The 18,262-nt window shown below is 48.3% G+C and overlaps 1 protein-coding gene and 1 pseudogene across 2 annotated transcripts; one reads left to right on the forward strand and one right to left on the reverse strand.

The window, feature by feature from the left end:
• The first annotated feature begins 263 nt into the window (after nucleotides 1-263).
• Nucleotides 264-1,398, forward strand: LOC307111363 (L-lactate dehydrogenase A chain-like; annotated as a pseudogene). The gene is made up of 2 exons: nucleotides 264-758; nucleotides 995-1,398. The product of its transcript is annotated as an L-lactate dehydrogenase A chain-like (transcript).
• A 12,150-nt stretch (nucleotides 1,399-13,548) lies between these two features.
• On the reverse strand, nucleotides 13,549-15,392 carry LOC307111490 (forkhead box protein D4-like 1; the record flags this gene model as incomplete). Its single annotated transcript, XM_079791453.1, has 1 exon — nucleotides 13,549-15,392. The coding sequence occupies one exon, from the start codon at nucleotides 15,390-15,392 to the stop codon at nucleotides 14,082-14,084; it is 1,311 nt and encodes a 436-aa protein (XP_079647579.1). The 3' UTR covers nucleotides 13,549-14,081.
• Between the last annotated feature and the right edge of the window lie 2,870 nt (nucleotides 15,393-18,262).

Raw genomic sequence — 18,262 nt, forward strand, 5'->3', positions numbered from 1 at the left:
TTCTCGTCCCAGGCGGCGCGGAGCCGGACATCGCGAGATTTCATCCCGCTGCTGCTCCAAACGGTGCCGATTTAAAACTTGGACTTGTTACCCGAGCAGCTGCCGCCGAGTCCGGATCCAACGCCCACCCACCGTGCACTCTCGGTTCCTTGTGGTTCTGAGTCCAGTATGGCCGTCTCTAGGGTCAGCTGATGGTGAATCTTCTTAAGGAAGAACAAAGCCCCCAGAATAAGATGACAGTCGTTGGGGTGGGTGCCGTTGACATGGCTGGTGCCATCGGTATCTTAATGAGGGACTGGGCAGATGAACTTGCTCTTGTTGGTGTCATGGAAGACAAAGTGAAGAAGGGAGAGATGATGGATCTCCAACATGGCAGCCTTTTCCTTAGAACACCAAAAGTTGTCTCTGGCAAAGACTATCGTGTGACTGCAAACGCCACGCTGGTTGGTATCACAGCTGGGCACATCCACAAGAAGGAGAATGCCACCTTAATTTGGTCCAGGGTAACGCGAACATCTTTAAATTCATCATTCCTAAAGTTGTATAATACAGTCCCAACTGAAAATTGCTTGTTGTGTCCAATCCAGTGGCTATCTTGACCTACGTGGCTTGGAAGTTAAGCGGCTATCCAAAAAACCATGTTATTGGAAGTGCTTGCAATCTGGATTCAGCTGGGTTCCCTTACCTAATGGGGGAGAGGCTGGGAGTTCAACCATTAAGCTGTCATGGGTGGGTCCTTGGGGAGCATGGAGACTCTAGTGCAGTGATGGCGAACCTATGACACGCGTGTCAGCACTGACACGCGTAGCCATTTCTGATGACACTCGGCCGCTGAGGCGGCCGCATGCCGAGGATGAGACATTTGCTGCTCCTGAGGATGAAACATTTGAGAAATAATGTTTTTTCCTCAAAGTGACACACTACCCGAGTTATGCTCAGTTTTTTGGCGAAGTTTGACACACCAAGCTCAAAAGGTTGCCCATCACTGCTCTAGTGTGCCTGTATGGAGTGGAGTGAATTGTGCTGGTGTCTCCCTAAAGAATCTGCACCCTGATTTAGGCACTGATGCAGATAAGGAACAGTGGAAACAAGTTCACAAACAGGTGGTTGACAGTGCTTACGAGATGATCAAAAGCTACATATCCTGGGCCACTGGTCTCTCTGTGGCAGATTTAGCAGAATGTATGATGAAGAATCTTAGGTGGGTGCATCCAATTTCCACCATGATTAAGGGTCTCTATGGACATAAAAGAAGATGTCTTCCTTAGTGTCCCTTGCATCTTGGGACAGAATGGAATCTCAGATGTTGTGAAGGTGACTCTGACACCTGAGGAAGAGGCCCGTTTGAAGAAGAGTGCAGACACACTTTGGGGAATCCAGAAAGAGCTGCAGTTTTAAAGTCTTCTAATGTCATATGACCTCACTGTCTAGGCTACAGATGGATTTTAGTTGGAGATTGTGCATATTGTCCTTTTTATCTGATCTGTGACTAAGAACATCAGTTTCCTAAAGATAGAAATAGTAATGGTTCATAAAACCCAGCAAGCATCTCATCCTGATGCCAGATGCTACTTATCTTGCATAGTTCTGCACTGGTTAGTGTGAAATAGTTCCCCCTCCTCAAAGGCACCACTGCCAATGCTGCACATACTACAGTTGCCCTTCAGACTAGATGTGTGTTCACTGTGTGTTATATAAATTGTGGCTCCTTTACTCTACATGCCTAGCCCAACTTTTTTCCCCCACTCAAATTAATCACATCCTGGGATCTAATGTAAATCCAATATTACATGCTTTGTGCATAACTGTTCTAAAGGATCTTATTCTGTGTACTATATGTATCAGATTAGTGTACATTGCCATATAATGTAAAAAGAAAAGTCTACATATAAATAATACAGCCAACTATCCAAGTGTCATACCAACTAAAATGCCAAATAAACCTTGAACAATGAAAAAAAAACTTATGAATTGTTTGTTTCTGAAATTTTATATTTAATACTAGGGGCCTGGTGCACAAAATTCGTGTACTGGGGTGGGGGGCCTCAAGCCAGCCTGCCCCCTCTCACATATTGGGAGCCCTCAGGGGATGTCCTACTGACAGCTTAGGCCCGCTCCCATGCTAAGCCGAAGTCTGGCCTCTTTTGGTGGGAGGCGACCAGGCTGATCAGGGGAAGGAACCAGCCCCATCACCCCACTGCTGCAGCCACTGCCAGTCACCGCAGCTGCCAAGGTGTTTTCATCAACACAGACTCCAGTCCCTTCACCATGAAAAAAGACAACTTTCTTTAGGCATTTTCAAGATGTGTCTTTCATAGGATATGACATTTCTTTTTTTTTTTATTCTCACCTGAGGATATGTTTCCATTGATTTTTAGAGAATGTGGAAGAGAAAGGGAAAGACAGAGAGAAACATCAAAGTGAGAGGAACACTTTGATTGGTTGCCTCCTGCATGAGCCCTGACCTGGGCCCCAGACAAGGAGGAGCCTGCAACCTAGGTACATGCCCTTGATCAGAATCGAACCTGGACCCTGCGGTTGGCAAGCCTAGCCATTATCCACTGAGTCAAACCAGCTAGGGCAGAATATGACATTTCTTAGCCCTCCAGCAGCAGACCCTCGTTTTTTTTCTCTAGGAGTGTGGTGGAAAAGCCCTAGATCACCTTTTTGGATTTTTATACCCAAGTTACTAAGAATATTACCAGTGGCATACAGGGCACTTAGCCAATGAGCAGTCAGAAAAGGTGTTTCCTCTGTAGTTCACACCTATCGCCTCCCATCTCTGGCTCTACCCCTGCCAAGGTCTAAAGCCTCCGAGCCTGGGCAGGGGCCCCCCAGCTCCCTCTGATCGCCAGCTCCACCCTGCCAAGGCCTAAAGCCTTGGGGACTGGGCAGGGGCCCCACAGCTCCCTCCGATCATGGGCTCTGCCCCTGCCCAGGCCCCAAGCTTCTGGCCAAGGTTTGGGGCCTGGGCAGGGGCCCCCCAGCTCCCTCTGATCGCTGGCTCCGCCCCTGCCCAGGAGCCCCCTGGCTCAGGCCCTTCCCAGGTTGCTCAGGATCCATGCGGGGTCTACCTCGGAGTGACCTGGGTGCTGAGAAAGTTCCCAGGACCCAGGCTGCTAGGCACCTATGTATGCAAATTAACCTCCATTTTTTATTGGGTTAATTTGCATACTCACTCTGATTGGCTGTGGGCTTAGCAGGGGTATGGTCAATTTACATGTTTGTCTATTATTAGGTATGATGATTTTCAGACCATGGTTGACTATGGGTTACTGAAACCTCAGAAAGTGAAACTGCAAATAAGAGGGGACTACTGTATTTTTCGTTTTTGTTTTGGTTTGGTTTTGTATATTTTCCTGTTTTGACTTTCTAGCTAAGGAGAGGCTGCCTCTTCTAGGGTCAGCCAATTCTTAGAGGAACCAAACAGCCCAGCCAGAGTGTGCCTTTGATTGCAAACTAACCAATCCAGAGCCATCCTTCTTCTATCTGGCCCTTATACTCCAAGAAAAATATTCCTCGGCCTTAACCACCCCAGAGCCAGGTATCAGGTAACTAGAGATCACCTTGTAGCCCCAATTCCATCAAATTATTCAAACTCTCCAATCCTAAACTGTTTACTCTGCCCTGCCTTGTCTTTCCACAGAAACCCCAATAATAGAAGCCATGGCCTAAGCAATTCCCTGGCTCCTGTCCTCTGCCTCCAGACCACTGTGGTATTTTCCCCTGTGACCCAGGGGTATGCAGTGGCCTCCTCTCTGGGATTTGAGACACTTCTTTCCAAGCCTCATTCTTGTCTCCTCCAGTGGCCACCTGGATTTTACCATACCATACCCAATATGTACACTCTTAAAACCCCACTTCTTACTTACTGTGCAACCTTAGGCTATTTAAGGTGTCCAACGTTCTGTAGAATAAAGTTAATAATAGTGCTGACCTCAAAGGGTTATTGTAAGTATTCAATATGAAATAACATATACAAGTATATACATAGCACATTTTAATAAAAGTTATATTTAACCTTGGTTGCGGGCATATCCCCAGTAGGAGGTGTGCAGGAGGCAGCTGGTCGATGTTTCTCTCTCATCGATGTTTCTAACTCTCTATCCCTCTCCCTTCCTTTCTGTAAGAAATCAATAAAATATATATTTTTTAAAAAGTTATATTTAAAGGTTTAGTATAGTAGCTGACACATGGTAAATAATGATAAATAAATGTTAACTATTGATACTGTTGTTGTTATTTTTATTATTGGATTTATTTTTCCATCCCTGGAGCACAGCAGCCTACACTGAAAGCAAGAGGTAGCATGATGGTTCTAAAAAATGAATGGAAGAAGATCTGGGTCATCTTTTTGAAAGAATGCAAAGGCAGCTTCAAATTGTCTATTTGACAAATAACTTCAGGGGTCCGCAGTGTGGTGGGGCATGGCAGGGTGTGAAAACTTCACTTGCAAAGAAATTTAAATTTTTGTTTAACTTTATTTATTTAACTTTATATATATTCATAAAACCCTGCTTCCCGTTGCAAATTAAGCTGTAAGTTAAGGCAAGAGTTTGTGTGGCAGTTAGGAGACTGGTTAAGAAGATAAACTATGCATAATACTCTAAGGCATCTTGGAAATAAACGGGGAGGACTGAAAGCGACCTTGTGGCTTCAGAAGGTGGAAGCTCATAGCCTCCTGTCCGCGTGCCAGCTCTCGGTGTGCAGGACCGTCAGTAGTACCACCTCACCTAGCTGAGGAGGTCTCCGAAGCTTCCCTTGACTTCCTGCATGCATGGCTTGTGCCTTTAGGGCTTGGATTCATTTCTTATTCTCCCACCCCACTATTTAGTCTTTACTCTTCGTTAGAAATTTGTCGATTGAGCACCTACTATGGACCAGACATTTTTCTAGGCTCTGGAAGCACATTAAAGAGCAGATTCTTGCTCTCATGGATCTTACAATGTAGAAAGGAAGATAAACAAATGAATATGTAATACAGCAGATGGTGATGAATGCTGTGAAGAAGGGTGAAGCAGGGTAAGTGGGCAGGAAGACGTGTTACTCTCTACCAGGTAAGGCCTCTCTCATAAGGGAATATTTGACAGAGAGTTGAAGAAAGTGTGCAGTGAACATGGAAAACGCCCAGGCTTTTTTTTTTTAATGAACTATTGGATGGAGTGTAACAACTTACTCATTTAAATATTTGAAATTTCTTCCAAATCACTAGGGTCTCAGCACAGTTTCTCAGCTAAATCACTTTCTGGAAAGTAGCTAATCATCTGAAAGCAACCAAGATGTCCTTCAGTAGGTGAATGGAAAAATAAACTGTGGTACATCCAGACAATAGAACATTACTCAGGACTAAAATAAAATGAGCTATGAAACCATGAAAGACATGGAGGAACCAGACATTTTTTTAAAAGCATATTACTAAGTGAAAGAAGCCAATCTAAAAAGGCCACATACCATATGACTAACTCTGTGGCATTCTGGAAAAGGCAAAACTATGGAGACAGAAAAACCGTTAGTGGTTGCCAGAGGCTTTGGGGAGAGAGCAATGAACAGGCAGAGCACAGAAGATTTTTAGGGCAGTGAAACCACACTGGATGATACTTTAATGCTATACATGTCATTATACATTCATAAAAGCCATAGAATGTACAACACCAAGAATGAACCGTAAACTATGGTGATGATGTGTCAGTGTAGGTTCATCAACTGTAACAAATATGCCGCTCTGGTGGGTGATTGAGGATGGGGAGGTTATGCATGAGTAGGGGTAAAAGGTCTATGGGAAATCTCTGTACTTTCTGCTCAATTTTGCTGTGACCATAAAAGTATATTTTTTTAAAAAGGGAATCAACAATATAATGCAGAAGGCTTTAGGCCAAAGTTATGAAGACAGAGATTCCAGGAAGCAGCAGGATGCACTGGGCACAGATGCCTCAGATTACAGCATATTCATGCTGAGGCCAAAGGAAGAGGTGGGGCTGTGGCTAAAGAAGCAGGTAAGCTAAGGCTCCAAAAAGGAGATGAAACAAAAGCAAACATAAAACCTAGAAGAAGCAGAGGCCAGTGTGGCAGCCAGACATGAAGTTGCAGAGTAAGGACGTTAGTGAATGACCCTGGGGACAGCACCTGCAGCCACAGGCACCCTTGGCATGCAGCCTGAGTTTTCCTCCTGGAAGGCTTGCCCTGGAGACTAGCATACCAAGTTGATGAGACCCCATGAGGTTTACTTTTCATTGCTATGTGTGCTGGTTGCCTTTCTAACGGGGGCATGTGATTTGATCTGGCCAATACAATGTAAACGGAAGTAATGTGCACACTTCCATGGAAGTTTTAAAAGCTATTGCACCCTTCACCAGGGGTGAGTGGCTGGCTCAAAATAAAATAAAATAAATTTGTGTTAAATTGGATATTTGGAGGTTGTTTATTACTGCAGCATAACTAGTGTCTATTGATTAATATGCTTAGCTTGAAATTTAAAAGAAGCTCTTCTAGTTCAGGGTTTCTCAACCTCAGTACAATTGACATTTGGGCTTGGATTACACTGTGTCATGGGGTTATTCTGTGTATTGCAGGATTTTGAGCAGCATCCCTGGCCTCTACCCACAGAACACCATTAGCACCCCTTCCCCACTTGTGACAATCATAAATGCCTCCAGACAATATAATTCCATATATGTGAGGTGCCTAGAGTGATCAAATTCATAGATACAGAAAGCAGAATGGAGGTTGCCAGGGTCTGGGGGGAGGAAGGAATGGGAAGTTATTGTTTAATGGGCACAATTTCCGTTTTACAAGATGAAAAGAGTTCTGTGAGTAGGTGGTGGTGATGGGTGCACGACAGTGTGAATGCACTTAATGCCACTGAACAGTGCACTTAAAAATGGTAAATTTTGTGTTATGTGTATTTGCCACAATTTTTTAAAAATAGAAGGGAAAAAAGTCTTCAGACATTTCCCAAATTTCCCCTGGAGCGGGGGATAGGAGAGCAAAATAGCCCCTGGTTGAGAACCACTGTTTAGGCTATAGCAGCAGCTCATTGAAATGTATATATAAAAATGTGGGACCAGGGCTTAGCTCTGTTCTATAATACTAAGGATTAGAATCTCAACTCTTCTAAAATTGTTTTTATCTACTCTGATTTCAGGCCAGCATCTCCACAGCAATTAAACAACTTAATCCAGAAAAAGATTCCTCTCTATGGACCCAAAACTGATTTGATAGGAATAAGCCCTGTGAAAATTCTTACACTATATAAAGCTTTCACCTTCGTTTGATAAACAAAGCACACTAGGAATTCCACTGGGAATAATTATTCCTAAAACCTCCTGGTTCCTCACACAGATCCTAAGGTTAAGAGGTGAAGCCAAATGGAAGACAAATAATGGAGTGGCTTGAGGGACTACACAGCAGGTTTGTGAATCTGTCATTCGACAAGTGGTCATGGTTTCCCCTCTTGAGAAGTACTCCGCAAGCCTGAGGAATAAATTTAGGCCAACATGAGGGTCCAAATGGCGATGGGCTCTGCTCGCCATGAACTGAATTCCACATTGACATTCAAGCAGGAGGGGGCTTCTTACATCCGCCTCCACTGCCACCCTGCATTAGTTATCTCAGAGGATCCTCTCCATATCTCCACATTGGGACTATATTCTTACCCCTCAGTCCCTTTCCATAATGACACCTCCAGGTTGCCCCAGGTTAGGACCATTACATAGAGGGCAATGACAGTGCTGGGTGAAGACTTCATCTCCAAGTCAGGGGCTGGTGCCCTTGACCGCAGGGCTTCTCGCTCTGGCCCTCATGGGCATTCTCCAGATTGACACTGAAACCTTTCCCTCCAAGCTCTGTAATAGGCATGAACAGATTACCCTCCCCTTCTTGGTTCCCATGCCAGGATCCTTAACTAATCCTCTACCCACAAAGTAGGACTGGTTTCACAAGCTGTTGTTTCAGCTGCTCACTCCAACATCTGCTCTGGATTTGCTAACTGAACACCTCCAACATGCACAGAGCGTTGTCACGCTTCATCCGGCTCAGTAGCTGCCCCCTTCACCCTCAAACACTTCTGCATCTGCACGCACTTGCTCCCACTCCCATCCCTAGTTTGGCCCACTACTGATCCATCTACCTGTGCCTCAGCCCCTCGGGATTTTGCACTATCAATTATATGCTTTCAGTCCACAATCTTTGACCTCTCCATCTCTGGGAGCCCATCATTTATTCAACAGAGAAACTTGTTTAAGCCTTTCCCATCTAGGGTTGGGGGGAAATCCTCCCTTTATCCCTGTCTGCAGCTTCTTTTTTTAAAATATATTTTTATTTATTTCAGAGAGGAAGGGAGAGGGAGAGAGAGAGAGAGAGAGAGAGAGAGAGAGAGAGAGAGAGAGAGAGAGAAACATCAATGATGGGAGAGAATCATTGATCGGCTGCCTCCTGCACACCCCTTACTGGGGATCAAGCCCACAACCTTGGGCATATGCCTTACCAGGAATCGAACCAGCGACCTCCTGGTTCACAGGTCGATGCTCAACCACTGAGTCAGCTTCTTAAAGTGAAGTCTACAGTCTTCCTTGACCCTTATTTACCTTTGTACTGGGTTGATCGGTGTCCCCCACAAAAATGCATGTCCTCTGGGAACCTTAGTATGTGATCTTCTTTGGAAATACAGTGTAGACCATGTAATTAGTTAAGAGAAAGATCCCATATGACTGGTGTCTTTAGGGACGAGAAGAAACACAGTTTGCAGGGAAAACTGGACATGACAATAGAGGCCCAGATTGGGGTGATGTGTCTGTAAGCCCAGGTGTGCCAAAGACTGCCGGCAGCACCAGAAGCTAAGAGAAAGGCGTGGGAGGATCCGTCCCCAGAGCCTTCAGGGAGAACATGGCCCTTCCAACACCCTAACTTCAGGCATTTGGCCTCCAGAACAGGAAGAGAATAAATTTCTGTTGTTTTAAGCTGCCAAGTTGAGATAGTTGGTCATGGCAGCCCCAGGAAACCAGCACTCCTTAAGGCATCACAGTTTTCCTTTTGGCTCCAAAATGTTCCCATAGATGACCTGCTAGAGTCAAATCCAGTCTTTGTCTTATTTGACCTTGCTACTCACTTATCCCTGTTGTTCCTCTTCTCCTTCTGCATCTAAAACATCACTGGCGGTTGGTTCTCCTCCAGCTCCCTTGCTCCCTTCTCAGCCCCTCACTGCCTCCTCCTCCTGCAGCCACCTGTTGAATAGCGGAGTCCCTGGGATCTTCCCTACGGCTCTTCTCACTCTATTCATGCCCTGCTGCGATCTCCTCCAAACACCAGCTCTCCTGCCACCCTCATGATAATGATTGTCCCAGCGCCCCAGCCCAAACTTCTCTCCTGAGTGCTAGTTTTGAAGTTCCTACTGCCTCCTGGACATGTCCAGGTGGTGCTGGTGCTGGTGCTGGTGCTACATGGCTAAGATGAAGTCATGGTCTAGAACCCCCTGTCTCAAACATGCATGCTTCTCCTTCTATAGCCCACGTGTCCACGCAAGGGAACAAGTCGGCCGCTTGGCACCTTCCCGGACTCCTCCTGCCCCCTTCACTGTGGTCATCAAGGTCACATGAGGGTTTGGGGAATCTACCCATTCCTTTCCATTCCTGCTGCTGCTGCATTAGCTCAGATTCTCACCACCTCTTTTTAAAATATATATATATATATATATATATATATATATATATATATATATATATATATATATATTTATTGATTTCAGAGAGGAAAGGAGAGGGAGAGAAAAACATCAATGATGAGAGAGAATCGTTGATCCGCTGCCTCCTGCAGGCCCCTTACTGGGGATGGAGCCCACAACCCAGGCATGTGCCCTTGGCCGAATCGAACCCAGGACCCTCCTGAATCCTTCGCTACACTCCCACGAATAAGCAAGTACTAAAGGTTTTGCACAGCATCTGGGCGCTTAGAATGTCAGATTGCACCTGCGCGGGGCATACTGGCACCTACAGCCACCAAGGCTCCAATCCGCCAGACCCCCAGATGCCCTCTCCTCCTCCATAGGGGCCGCCACCTCAACTCCCATTGCCCTGGGCCCCTCCACTCCCACCGCACCTTCTCACCCCAGGGTGACCTGCAGGCTGAGGCTGCCGAGGCTCGGCGTCCTCAGTCCTCCCTCCCCCTCCCAGGCCACCGCCGCCCCGTCATTAGGGCCCATCACAACCCTTCAAGTCGTCGGGACCCAGGGCGGGACGTGGAGCGCAGGGTCAGGATTCCCGAGAGGCATTGGGGGCAGTGCGGGCGTGCGGCTGCCTGCCACCACCGCCGGGAGGGCGGCCGGGAGGAGGCGGCCCGGGTTCCCTGTGCCGCCCACGCCTGCGTTGCGGGGTGCCCGAGTCCTCCGGGACCCCGCGGGGAAAGAGAGCCACAGTCCTGCTGGGGGGGAGGAACACACTCTCGGGACTGACTCCTCCTGGCGATGCGGCCTTAGGTGGAGTCCTCGAGTTCCACCTCGGCCGGGTCGGGCCAGGTCCTGTCCTCCCAGGGACCTTCCCTAGGAAGCGCGCAGCGGAGCCCGGGGCCAAAGACTGGGGACGGAGGGCGCGGCCTCCGGTGCCCCTGGCGGGCGGCCTCTGCGGCCCGGGCGGGAGCAAGTCGCGGGCGGCCGTGGGGTTGTGGTTAAAACACCAGCCAGGGCCCGGTGCCGCTGCCTAAGGGGCCTCGGGAGAGTCGTTTAATTTCTCTACGTCACACGTTTCTTAACTGTGCAACGGGGATTCCATAGTGTCATTTGGGTGCTGGGAGGGTTAAAGGTGGGATCCAGTGTCTGGCAGGGAGAGGAGGAGGAGAAGGTTGGCCGCCGTTGTTCCTCTTCATAGGGGGCAGGCCCAGAGAGAAAGTCTCTCCTTCAGGGTTCCCTCTGGCTCTCGCCCCAACCCCTCTGCGCCTCCCGCCCTTCGGCAGTTCTGGACACATCCAGCTTTCTGGCCTCGAGGAGAAGATGAGTCCAAGGGTCAAGAACGGCCCCTGATGATTGATCCCATTGCGCAATTCGCAATTCGGGAGCGGCGTCACCTGCTCGCCAGCATTTTAAATGTACCCCGCGCTCTTGCCCAAGACCGCGGCCAGAGGCCAGCACCGGGGTGCACAGAGGCCCAGGGCTCAGAAGGTGCCAGGACGCCCCTGCGCAGAACTCCCGCGATCCAGAGCCTCTGCCTCTGGTTCTGCGCGGCCCCGAAGGCGGCCAGGCCGGATCCCCGCGCCCAGCACCGCGCACTCCGTCCCCATTCCGCCCCGCCCCCTTGCCCTGCCTTGGGGGCTGCGGCGCCACCGCCACTCCCGGGACGCGCCAGCCCTGCGAGCAGAGGGGGCTTGGCGAGTTCTGCGCGTTTGCAGGGGTTCCCGCGGCCCCGCTTCAGGCTGACCTCTCCACGCGGTGGCCGCGCTTCTGGCAGGTGGATCCGAAACGCCACGTTCCGGTGGAGAACTGCGTTTAACTTAACTCTTCCACTGAGTCGACGTTTTTCCTGAAAATTCATCGTTCGATATAGTTTTGTTAGGCAAAAATTAGGAGCTTGGGGGCCGGCTGGGGCCCAGTTCTTACCCGCAGTCACCCGTGTTGGTGGCTGTGCTTGCCTGGCTTGGGGCAAAGGCGGGGAAGAGAACTCCTCGGCGTCTCCCGCGAGGAGTGGGTAGCGCTGGGAGAGGCTCTACCTGGCGCTCCGGCGACATTTGGTGACCTATTCGAATACATGAATGGGTGTAGGCCTGGAGATGTTTCCGCCAAAGACAAGGGAGAGCTGGACTGTGAATGGGTTCCCTTTACTCTCGGCTTGTTTCCAAACTCTTCGGTTGGCCCAGCCCGCAGAATTTGCTAAAAACGATCTGAAAACTGAAGTGCTAAGAGTCAGACAGAGTTCAAAGCCTCCATGGATGCGGGCAATAGGGTATGAAGACATGGGGGGGGGGGGGGGGGGGCGGGATAGGAGCAGGAAGGAGGCGGGTAAAGGGGGGAAGGAAATGGGAGATATCTGTAATGCTATCTATCAACAATAAAAAGTATAAAAAGCAATTATACTATAACTACTTTAATGCATAAATTTGAGATGCTATTATTTCCAAAAGTCTTTATGATTCTGTTTTATGTAAAGGACTATTTTCATTCTTTGAATTTTGTTGGTTGTAATCAGCTATCTGTATCCCACAGGATATAGTTGGGTTCACAGATATGATATAAAGTCTCTAAATTTTCATTTTTACAAATCCATGGAAGGAGAAGTGGATGAAAGAGGAGGGGTTAGGGGAGGGACTGCCTGCAGCCGGAGGATAGGGGCCTATGTAGGGCTCGGGTGGTGCTTGGTACCAGCAAAGGTTGCAGGTGCAGAGCCGGAGAGTACAATCTGAAGTTCCGTGTCCCAGTGGCTACCAAAGGTTTGGTTTAGGAACTTTCCAGAACGTCACTGAAACCGAACTACCGAGCCCGGAGAAGGTAGGGATTGCTGGCAGAACATGCCAAAGAAGTTCTGAGGGATGCGGTGGAAATGAGAAGCTGGAGTAAAAATCACCAATTAAAAGGCTGTAAAAACGTGTCTCTTTGGAGCCCCTCCCTCCTGTACTGAGAAATTCATAGATGCACCTGGGGAGTAGCTGAGGGCCAAATACCTTCTTCACACGCACAGAGTGACTTTTTCCAAAGTCGCCTGGAAAGCAATTCTTGTGAAGGGGAAAAAGAGCGAGTCTGCTTAGCGAATGGAGAGCTGCAGGGTCTCTAGAAATGTGGTCTCTCTGGCAGGAGTATGTCATGATGGACATTTGGGTCTTCTTTCCCTCCCACCCCGTCACCTGAAACCCAGTGCAGTGAAATCTTTCTGGTTGCAAAGTCCTTTCAGAAATTATCCGTTTTCGAAACAAAAAGAAGTTACTTTCTGTTCTAAAGAAAGAGAATAGGAGCCCTTAGAAGGCACTTGCCTAGAGAGAGAATTTTTTAAATTGTAAATGTCCAGAACATGAATGCTTATTTGATACATTATATACCTTTTCTTTGGGCCCTCATTTTTAAAGTTCTAATGCTTTTTTTTAAATGCCTTCCCTCCCTGAAGTCCCCCCCCCCCCCGCCAAAAAATAAATAAATGTTGGCCACTACCTTCCATATTGACTTCAAATAGTCCTCCAACTTATTCTGGAGAAAAATCAACATCTTTAGGAAGATAAAAAAAAATGTAGACTATATTTAGATTTCCTCCAATTCTTTTATTCTATAGGTTTTATACATATTAAATCCCGTATTTCAAAAGACAGAACTTTTTCAACTTCAAATATTCTGAAGTTTTAAAAGCCATTTTTATTTTTATTTTTTAAAGCCATTTTTAGAAAGGGTTGTTTCTGATGTCAATAATGAATAAGAATTGTAAAACTAAATTGTTTATTGGGAGAAAAGAACTAGTTTTAAAAGAAGTTCCATAAAAGTTCCAAAGATGATGTTGTGTAATAATTTAGCACTTTATTTAGTCTACACAGCTAGGTTTAATTTTAACACCTCTCCATAGAAGTTGGCACATCCCACACACAGATCAGAAATAAATGCCCTGAAATTAAAATCCTACTTATATTACACATGGGTTTCAGAAAGACATAAAGGACATGAGCACATTGTATTGGACTTGGGAATAATACTTGCAGTTCCTAGGGGGTGAAGAAGGGGAAAACACGTGCCTTGGGCATTGTATCTTTGTTTTTCTTTTCAGATCACAGCAAAATACCCCACTCACGTTCATAGTTCCTCTGGAAATGTGCAAACCAGGAAAGTCCTGGAAGCCACAAGGGAAGGCTGGGAAAGAAAAGGTGAAAATTGATGCCATAGGAAGTTTGCGTTCAGGTTGTCTAAGGGAACAGTAGCCAACTTTTCCTTTGCAAATATTTCGCAGTGAAAGGACATTGGTGGTTGTTGCTTTGCTGCGGGATGCTAATGCATACTCCTAGTCCTGGCTGTGCAAGGCGGAGTGCGCGAGGGCAGGCAGCAGGGAGAGCAAGACCTGGGTCTCTCTGCCCTCTAGTTTGGCTCCAGTTCGCCCCTAGGAGTTGGCGCCAGGGCAGGAGGCGGGTGCTACTCAAAATGCGGGCGAGGCCCCCTCTCCGCAGGACATCTGCCTGGAGCCCTCGGCTCCCGGCTGACGCCCCAGCAGCACCACGGCGGCAGACAGGTGCCGGCCCAGCAGCGCGCCTTTGCTGGCACAGTCCTGGTGCTGCTGCGGCTGCGGCTGCAACATCCTCCGGGCAGCAGGTGAGGCGGCGGACACGTGGAGCAAGGGGGCAGCAGCCTGGGTGTGCAACAGGCACGACGGGCGCTGCAGCAGGTGACAGTAGCCCCACGGGGTCCGGGGCAGATTCTGCGCGGTCGCTGTACCCCCTCCTCGGCCCCCTTGCATGATGCTTTCAATGCTGAAGGAGGTACATCCGCCTACCTGTGTCGATGCGAGCCCCTTGCCCCCTTCCCAAGGCTGGAAGCCCGGGGAGGGCTGCAGTGCTGGAAGGGCGGCGCCGGGGGTCACCAGGTCCCCGCCTTGCACTTTCCTGGACGCCTCCGAGTAGACAGGGGCGGACAGCAGCAGGTAGCGAAGGGGGTGAGGGTGCAGCAGAGCGCACGGGCGGCTCCGGGGGGCGGCGGCGGGGTAGGCCCCGGGGACGGGCTGCGGTGGGGCCAGGGACCCAGGCAGCAGGCCCGGGTAGGGGCCGTGCAGGGAGGCGGGCACTACGGGGAGGGGGAAGGGGTGATGCAGGTGGGCTCCCGGGGGCTGGTGGTGGCGCTTGAAGCGCTTCCTGCGCCGGAGGAAGCTGCCGTTGTCGAACATGTCCTGGGAGGCGGGGTCCAGGCTCCAGTAGTTGCCCTTGCCCGGGTGGCCGGGGTCCCGGGGGATCTTGACGAAGCAGTCGTTGAGCGAGAGGTTGTGGCGGATGCTGTTCTGCCAGGCCGGGAACTTGCGGCGGTAGTAGGGAAAGCGGCCGCTGATGAAGGCGCAGATGCCGCTCAGCGTGAGGCGCTTGTGTGGGCTCTGCAGGATGGCCATGGTGATGAGCGCGATGTAGGAGTAGGGGGGCTTCGCGGGCTGGGGGGCGTCCCCTGAGGCCGCCGCAGACCCCGTCGAGGCCCTGAACTTGGTGCCAAACTCCGGGGAGTCGCTTGGGCAACCGCTGCGCTCGGTGCGCTCCCCGGGCTTCGCGCCCGCGCCCTGCGACGCCGGCTGGTGCAGCTGCTCTAGGAACTGTGGGCTCACTTTGAACTCCACGTGGTCCTCTTCCTCCTCGTCGTCGTCTTCATCTTCTTCCTCCCCCAGAATATCGATTTCGCCGTCTTCCCCTTCGGAGCCCTGGAGGCTGCGCGGCGGCGTGGGGCGAAGGCGCTCGGCTCCCGGCAGGTTCATGGAGGAGCAGGTCCCGCAGCCCCAGGGACGGCGGCCGCCCACCGGTCTTGCAGTGGGCTGGGCTGGGTGCCAGGGTTAAGGGTGTTCTAAGAAGTAGGAACGCTTTAGGTGTTCCTAACTTCTGGTTTCTCCTCCTATACAGTACGCGAGCCCAGCAAAGGTGCACTTTGCCTTTTATTAAAGCTTCTTCGAGTCCCTATGCTGTGAAGTCTCCTGCCCTTTATACCACCTCTTGTCCTTCCGCAGAGCGTTCCCACGTCCTCGCCGCACAGTCCAATGATGAGGGTCCTCTGCGCAGTAGCCGACCGGGAAGAGCCTCCAGCCTCCTCCTCCCTACACCCACCCACCACCAAGGAGGATGCTGCACTGCTCAGGTTAGCCAGCCAGTCATGCCCGGAGTTGCATAGGCAGTTAATGCGCGTTTTTCCTCCACCTCCCCACACCTCCCCCTCGCCTTAATGCACTTCTAAAACCGCGCAAATAGCCCTGGCCGGTGGCTCAGTTAGTAAGAGTAGTCCAGCCTGTGCACCAAAAGGTGCGGGTTCCATTCTAGGTCAGGGCACATAACCTAGGTTGTTCAGGACGCATGGGGGAGATAACGGATCAATGTCTCTCTCATCAAAGTTTCTCACATCAATGTTTCTCTGCCTCCCTTTCTCTCTCAAAAAATAAATTAAAACATATCCTCGGATGAGGATTTTATATGAATATAAAATAGAACTGCGCAAATAAAAAGGGGGCAGGAAAATATGACACCCAACAACCTACCATGAATATCCAGGCCTCTCGCGCTCCTGGGGGAAAGAAGAAGGGGCATTGAAATGTGTAACTGCAATTGTTTTCATGCTGCATAGCAGATTCATCACGCATTTTCATTGGTGGATTCTGTCCTTATTCAGAATGACGAGCTGAAATATTTTAAATATTCTAACTATATTCCTGAGCTCAGTGGGTTGTGAAGAGCTGTTGCGTTTTCCTACTCTCTCCAACCCCCAGTTCCCCAAAATGTCCTTCCAGACTCAAATTTTCAGAAAAGGCTGAAATATCCTGGCATTAAATTGTGGAAGTTCAGGGTAGAAAGCAGGAAGGCTAGAGAGAAGTCCCCTTCAGCAGTGATTCGCTGACTTCTTTGAACATTTAACCTCAGTAGAAAATGCATTTTAAAAAATATAAATTTTATTGATTTTTTACAGAGAGGAAGGGAGGGGGATAGAGAGTTAGAAACATCGATGAGAGAAAAACATCCATCAGCTGCTTCCTGCACACCTCCTACTGGGGATGTGCCCGCAACCAAGGTACATGCCCTTGACCAGAATCGAACCTGGGACCTTTCAGTCAGCAGGCTGACTCTCTATCCACTGAGCCAAACCGATTAGGGCTAGAAAATGCATTTTACCACACAATCATGCATATACAGACTTGTATAACTAGAATAGGTTTCATAGAGCAATATACTCACAGTAGAGTGATCAGTGATATTTTTCTTAATGGCCACAATCAACTAAATTGATTTTGCCACATACTAACCAGTACAGACCTATTTTGAAATACCCTGTTTTCACAACATGGCCCCACAACTCCAAGGGATGCACCCAGGATATGAAGGGCTCCTCTTTCCCTCTTCCTTTCAGAGAAACCCCCCACACACACATTAAGCACCTTTATTATAATAAATAACAAAACTTAAGAAGTGAGGCAAGGAGAGGCCTCAGTTTCAGTCACAAGGTTGTCATTCATTACTCACATGGGAGAGGATCAATATGAGAAAGAAGCTTCATTAACTCACTTAGCATCTTTGGAGGTAACAAGATTTTTAGATGGCCACATTTATATCAACTCAGAGAGTAAAGTAGCAGTCCAGTAGGATATAACTTAGTATGTTATATAAATAGGGATTTTATGGTATATATTCATAATTATGGTATATACATGCCACAGTATATTTTCATAATTTAAAACTCACCTACTTATAAACAGAATTTGGGGTGGCATCTAATTAAAATGCAGCATAAAAGATTATTGTATCAGGCAATTGATAGTCACATAGTAAATCTTCCATTAATGTTTGTAAAATAATGACTTTTCAGTCACAGGTCAGAAGCCAGCTGAAAGGTCAAAATATAATTAAAAAGTAGCTGGTGCCTTCAGGATAAAATTTTGAAATCAGATTTCTTAATCCTGAGATATTTATCCTGTAAGGCTTCCCAGTTATATATAGTTTGAAGTAGGACAAATAACAGGGTTTAAGCTGAATAGATTTGTGTTTGAATCCCAAATTCACCAATTACCACTTGTGTGATCTACTAAATTAACTCTGGAGGGCAGGACAGGTGTCTTATTCAACCTTAGATTCTCAGAGGCCTCCCCCTCTACCCCCTGCAGGTAAAGTTTAGTTCTTCCATCAGCATAGAAATCAGGATTACCTGAGAAAGGGAGTATTGTTAGTTTTCCTAGAGTCAACTTCTATTGGGATTAGGGTCATTTAAAAATGAAAGGAGAAAGGAGGAAAATAAACCCCACATTGATGGGGAGGGTGGAGGGTGGGGGTGGGTATGTCAAAGGGTACACAGGAGACAACTGAAAAAGCCCCCAATGGCCAAAGCTGGGACAATTTGAACAACAAAATGAAGTCGTATTGGATTATAACCTAAAGTATAAAATAGATATTTATGTATCCATACTGATAAAGGATTGAGTTAATAAAATGGAGAGGCAGAAGAATTCCAAATAACTTAGGTTCTCAGCCCGTGAGGATGTGTAACGCCCCACTCCTTCATTGTACAAAGCACATAGTGACTTCCCTCCAGGACGTACAATATGGACAGGGGTGGAAAGAGTCACTTAACTGTCCAGTGTGGAAACCTCACAAA

The sequence above is a fragment of the Cnephaeus nilssonii genome (assembly GCF_951640355.1).
Source record: "Cnephaeus nilssonii genome assembly, chromosome: 14".
Classification (NCBI taxonomy): domain Eukaryota; kingdom Metazoa; phylum Chordata; class Mammalia; order Chiroptera; family Vespertilionidae; genus Cnephaeus; species Cnephaeus nilssonii.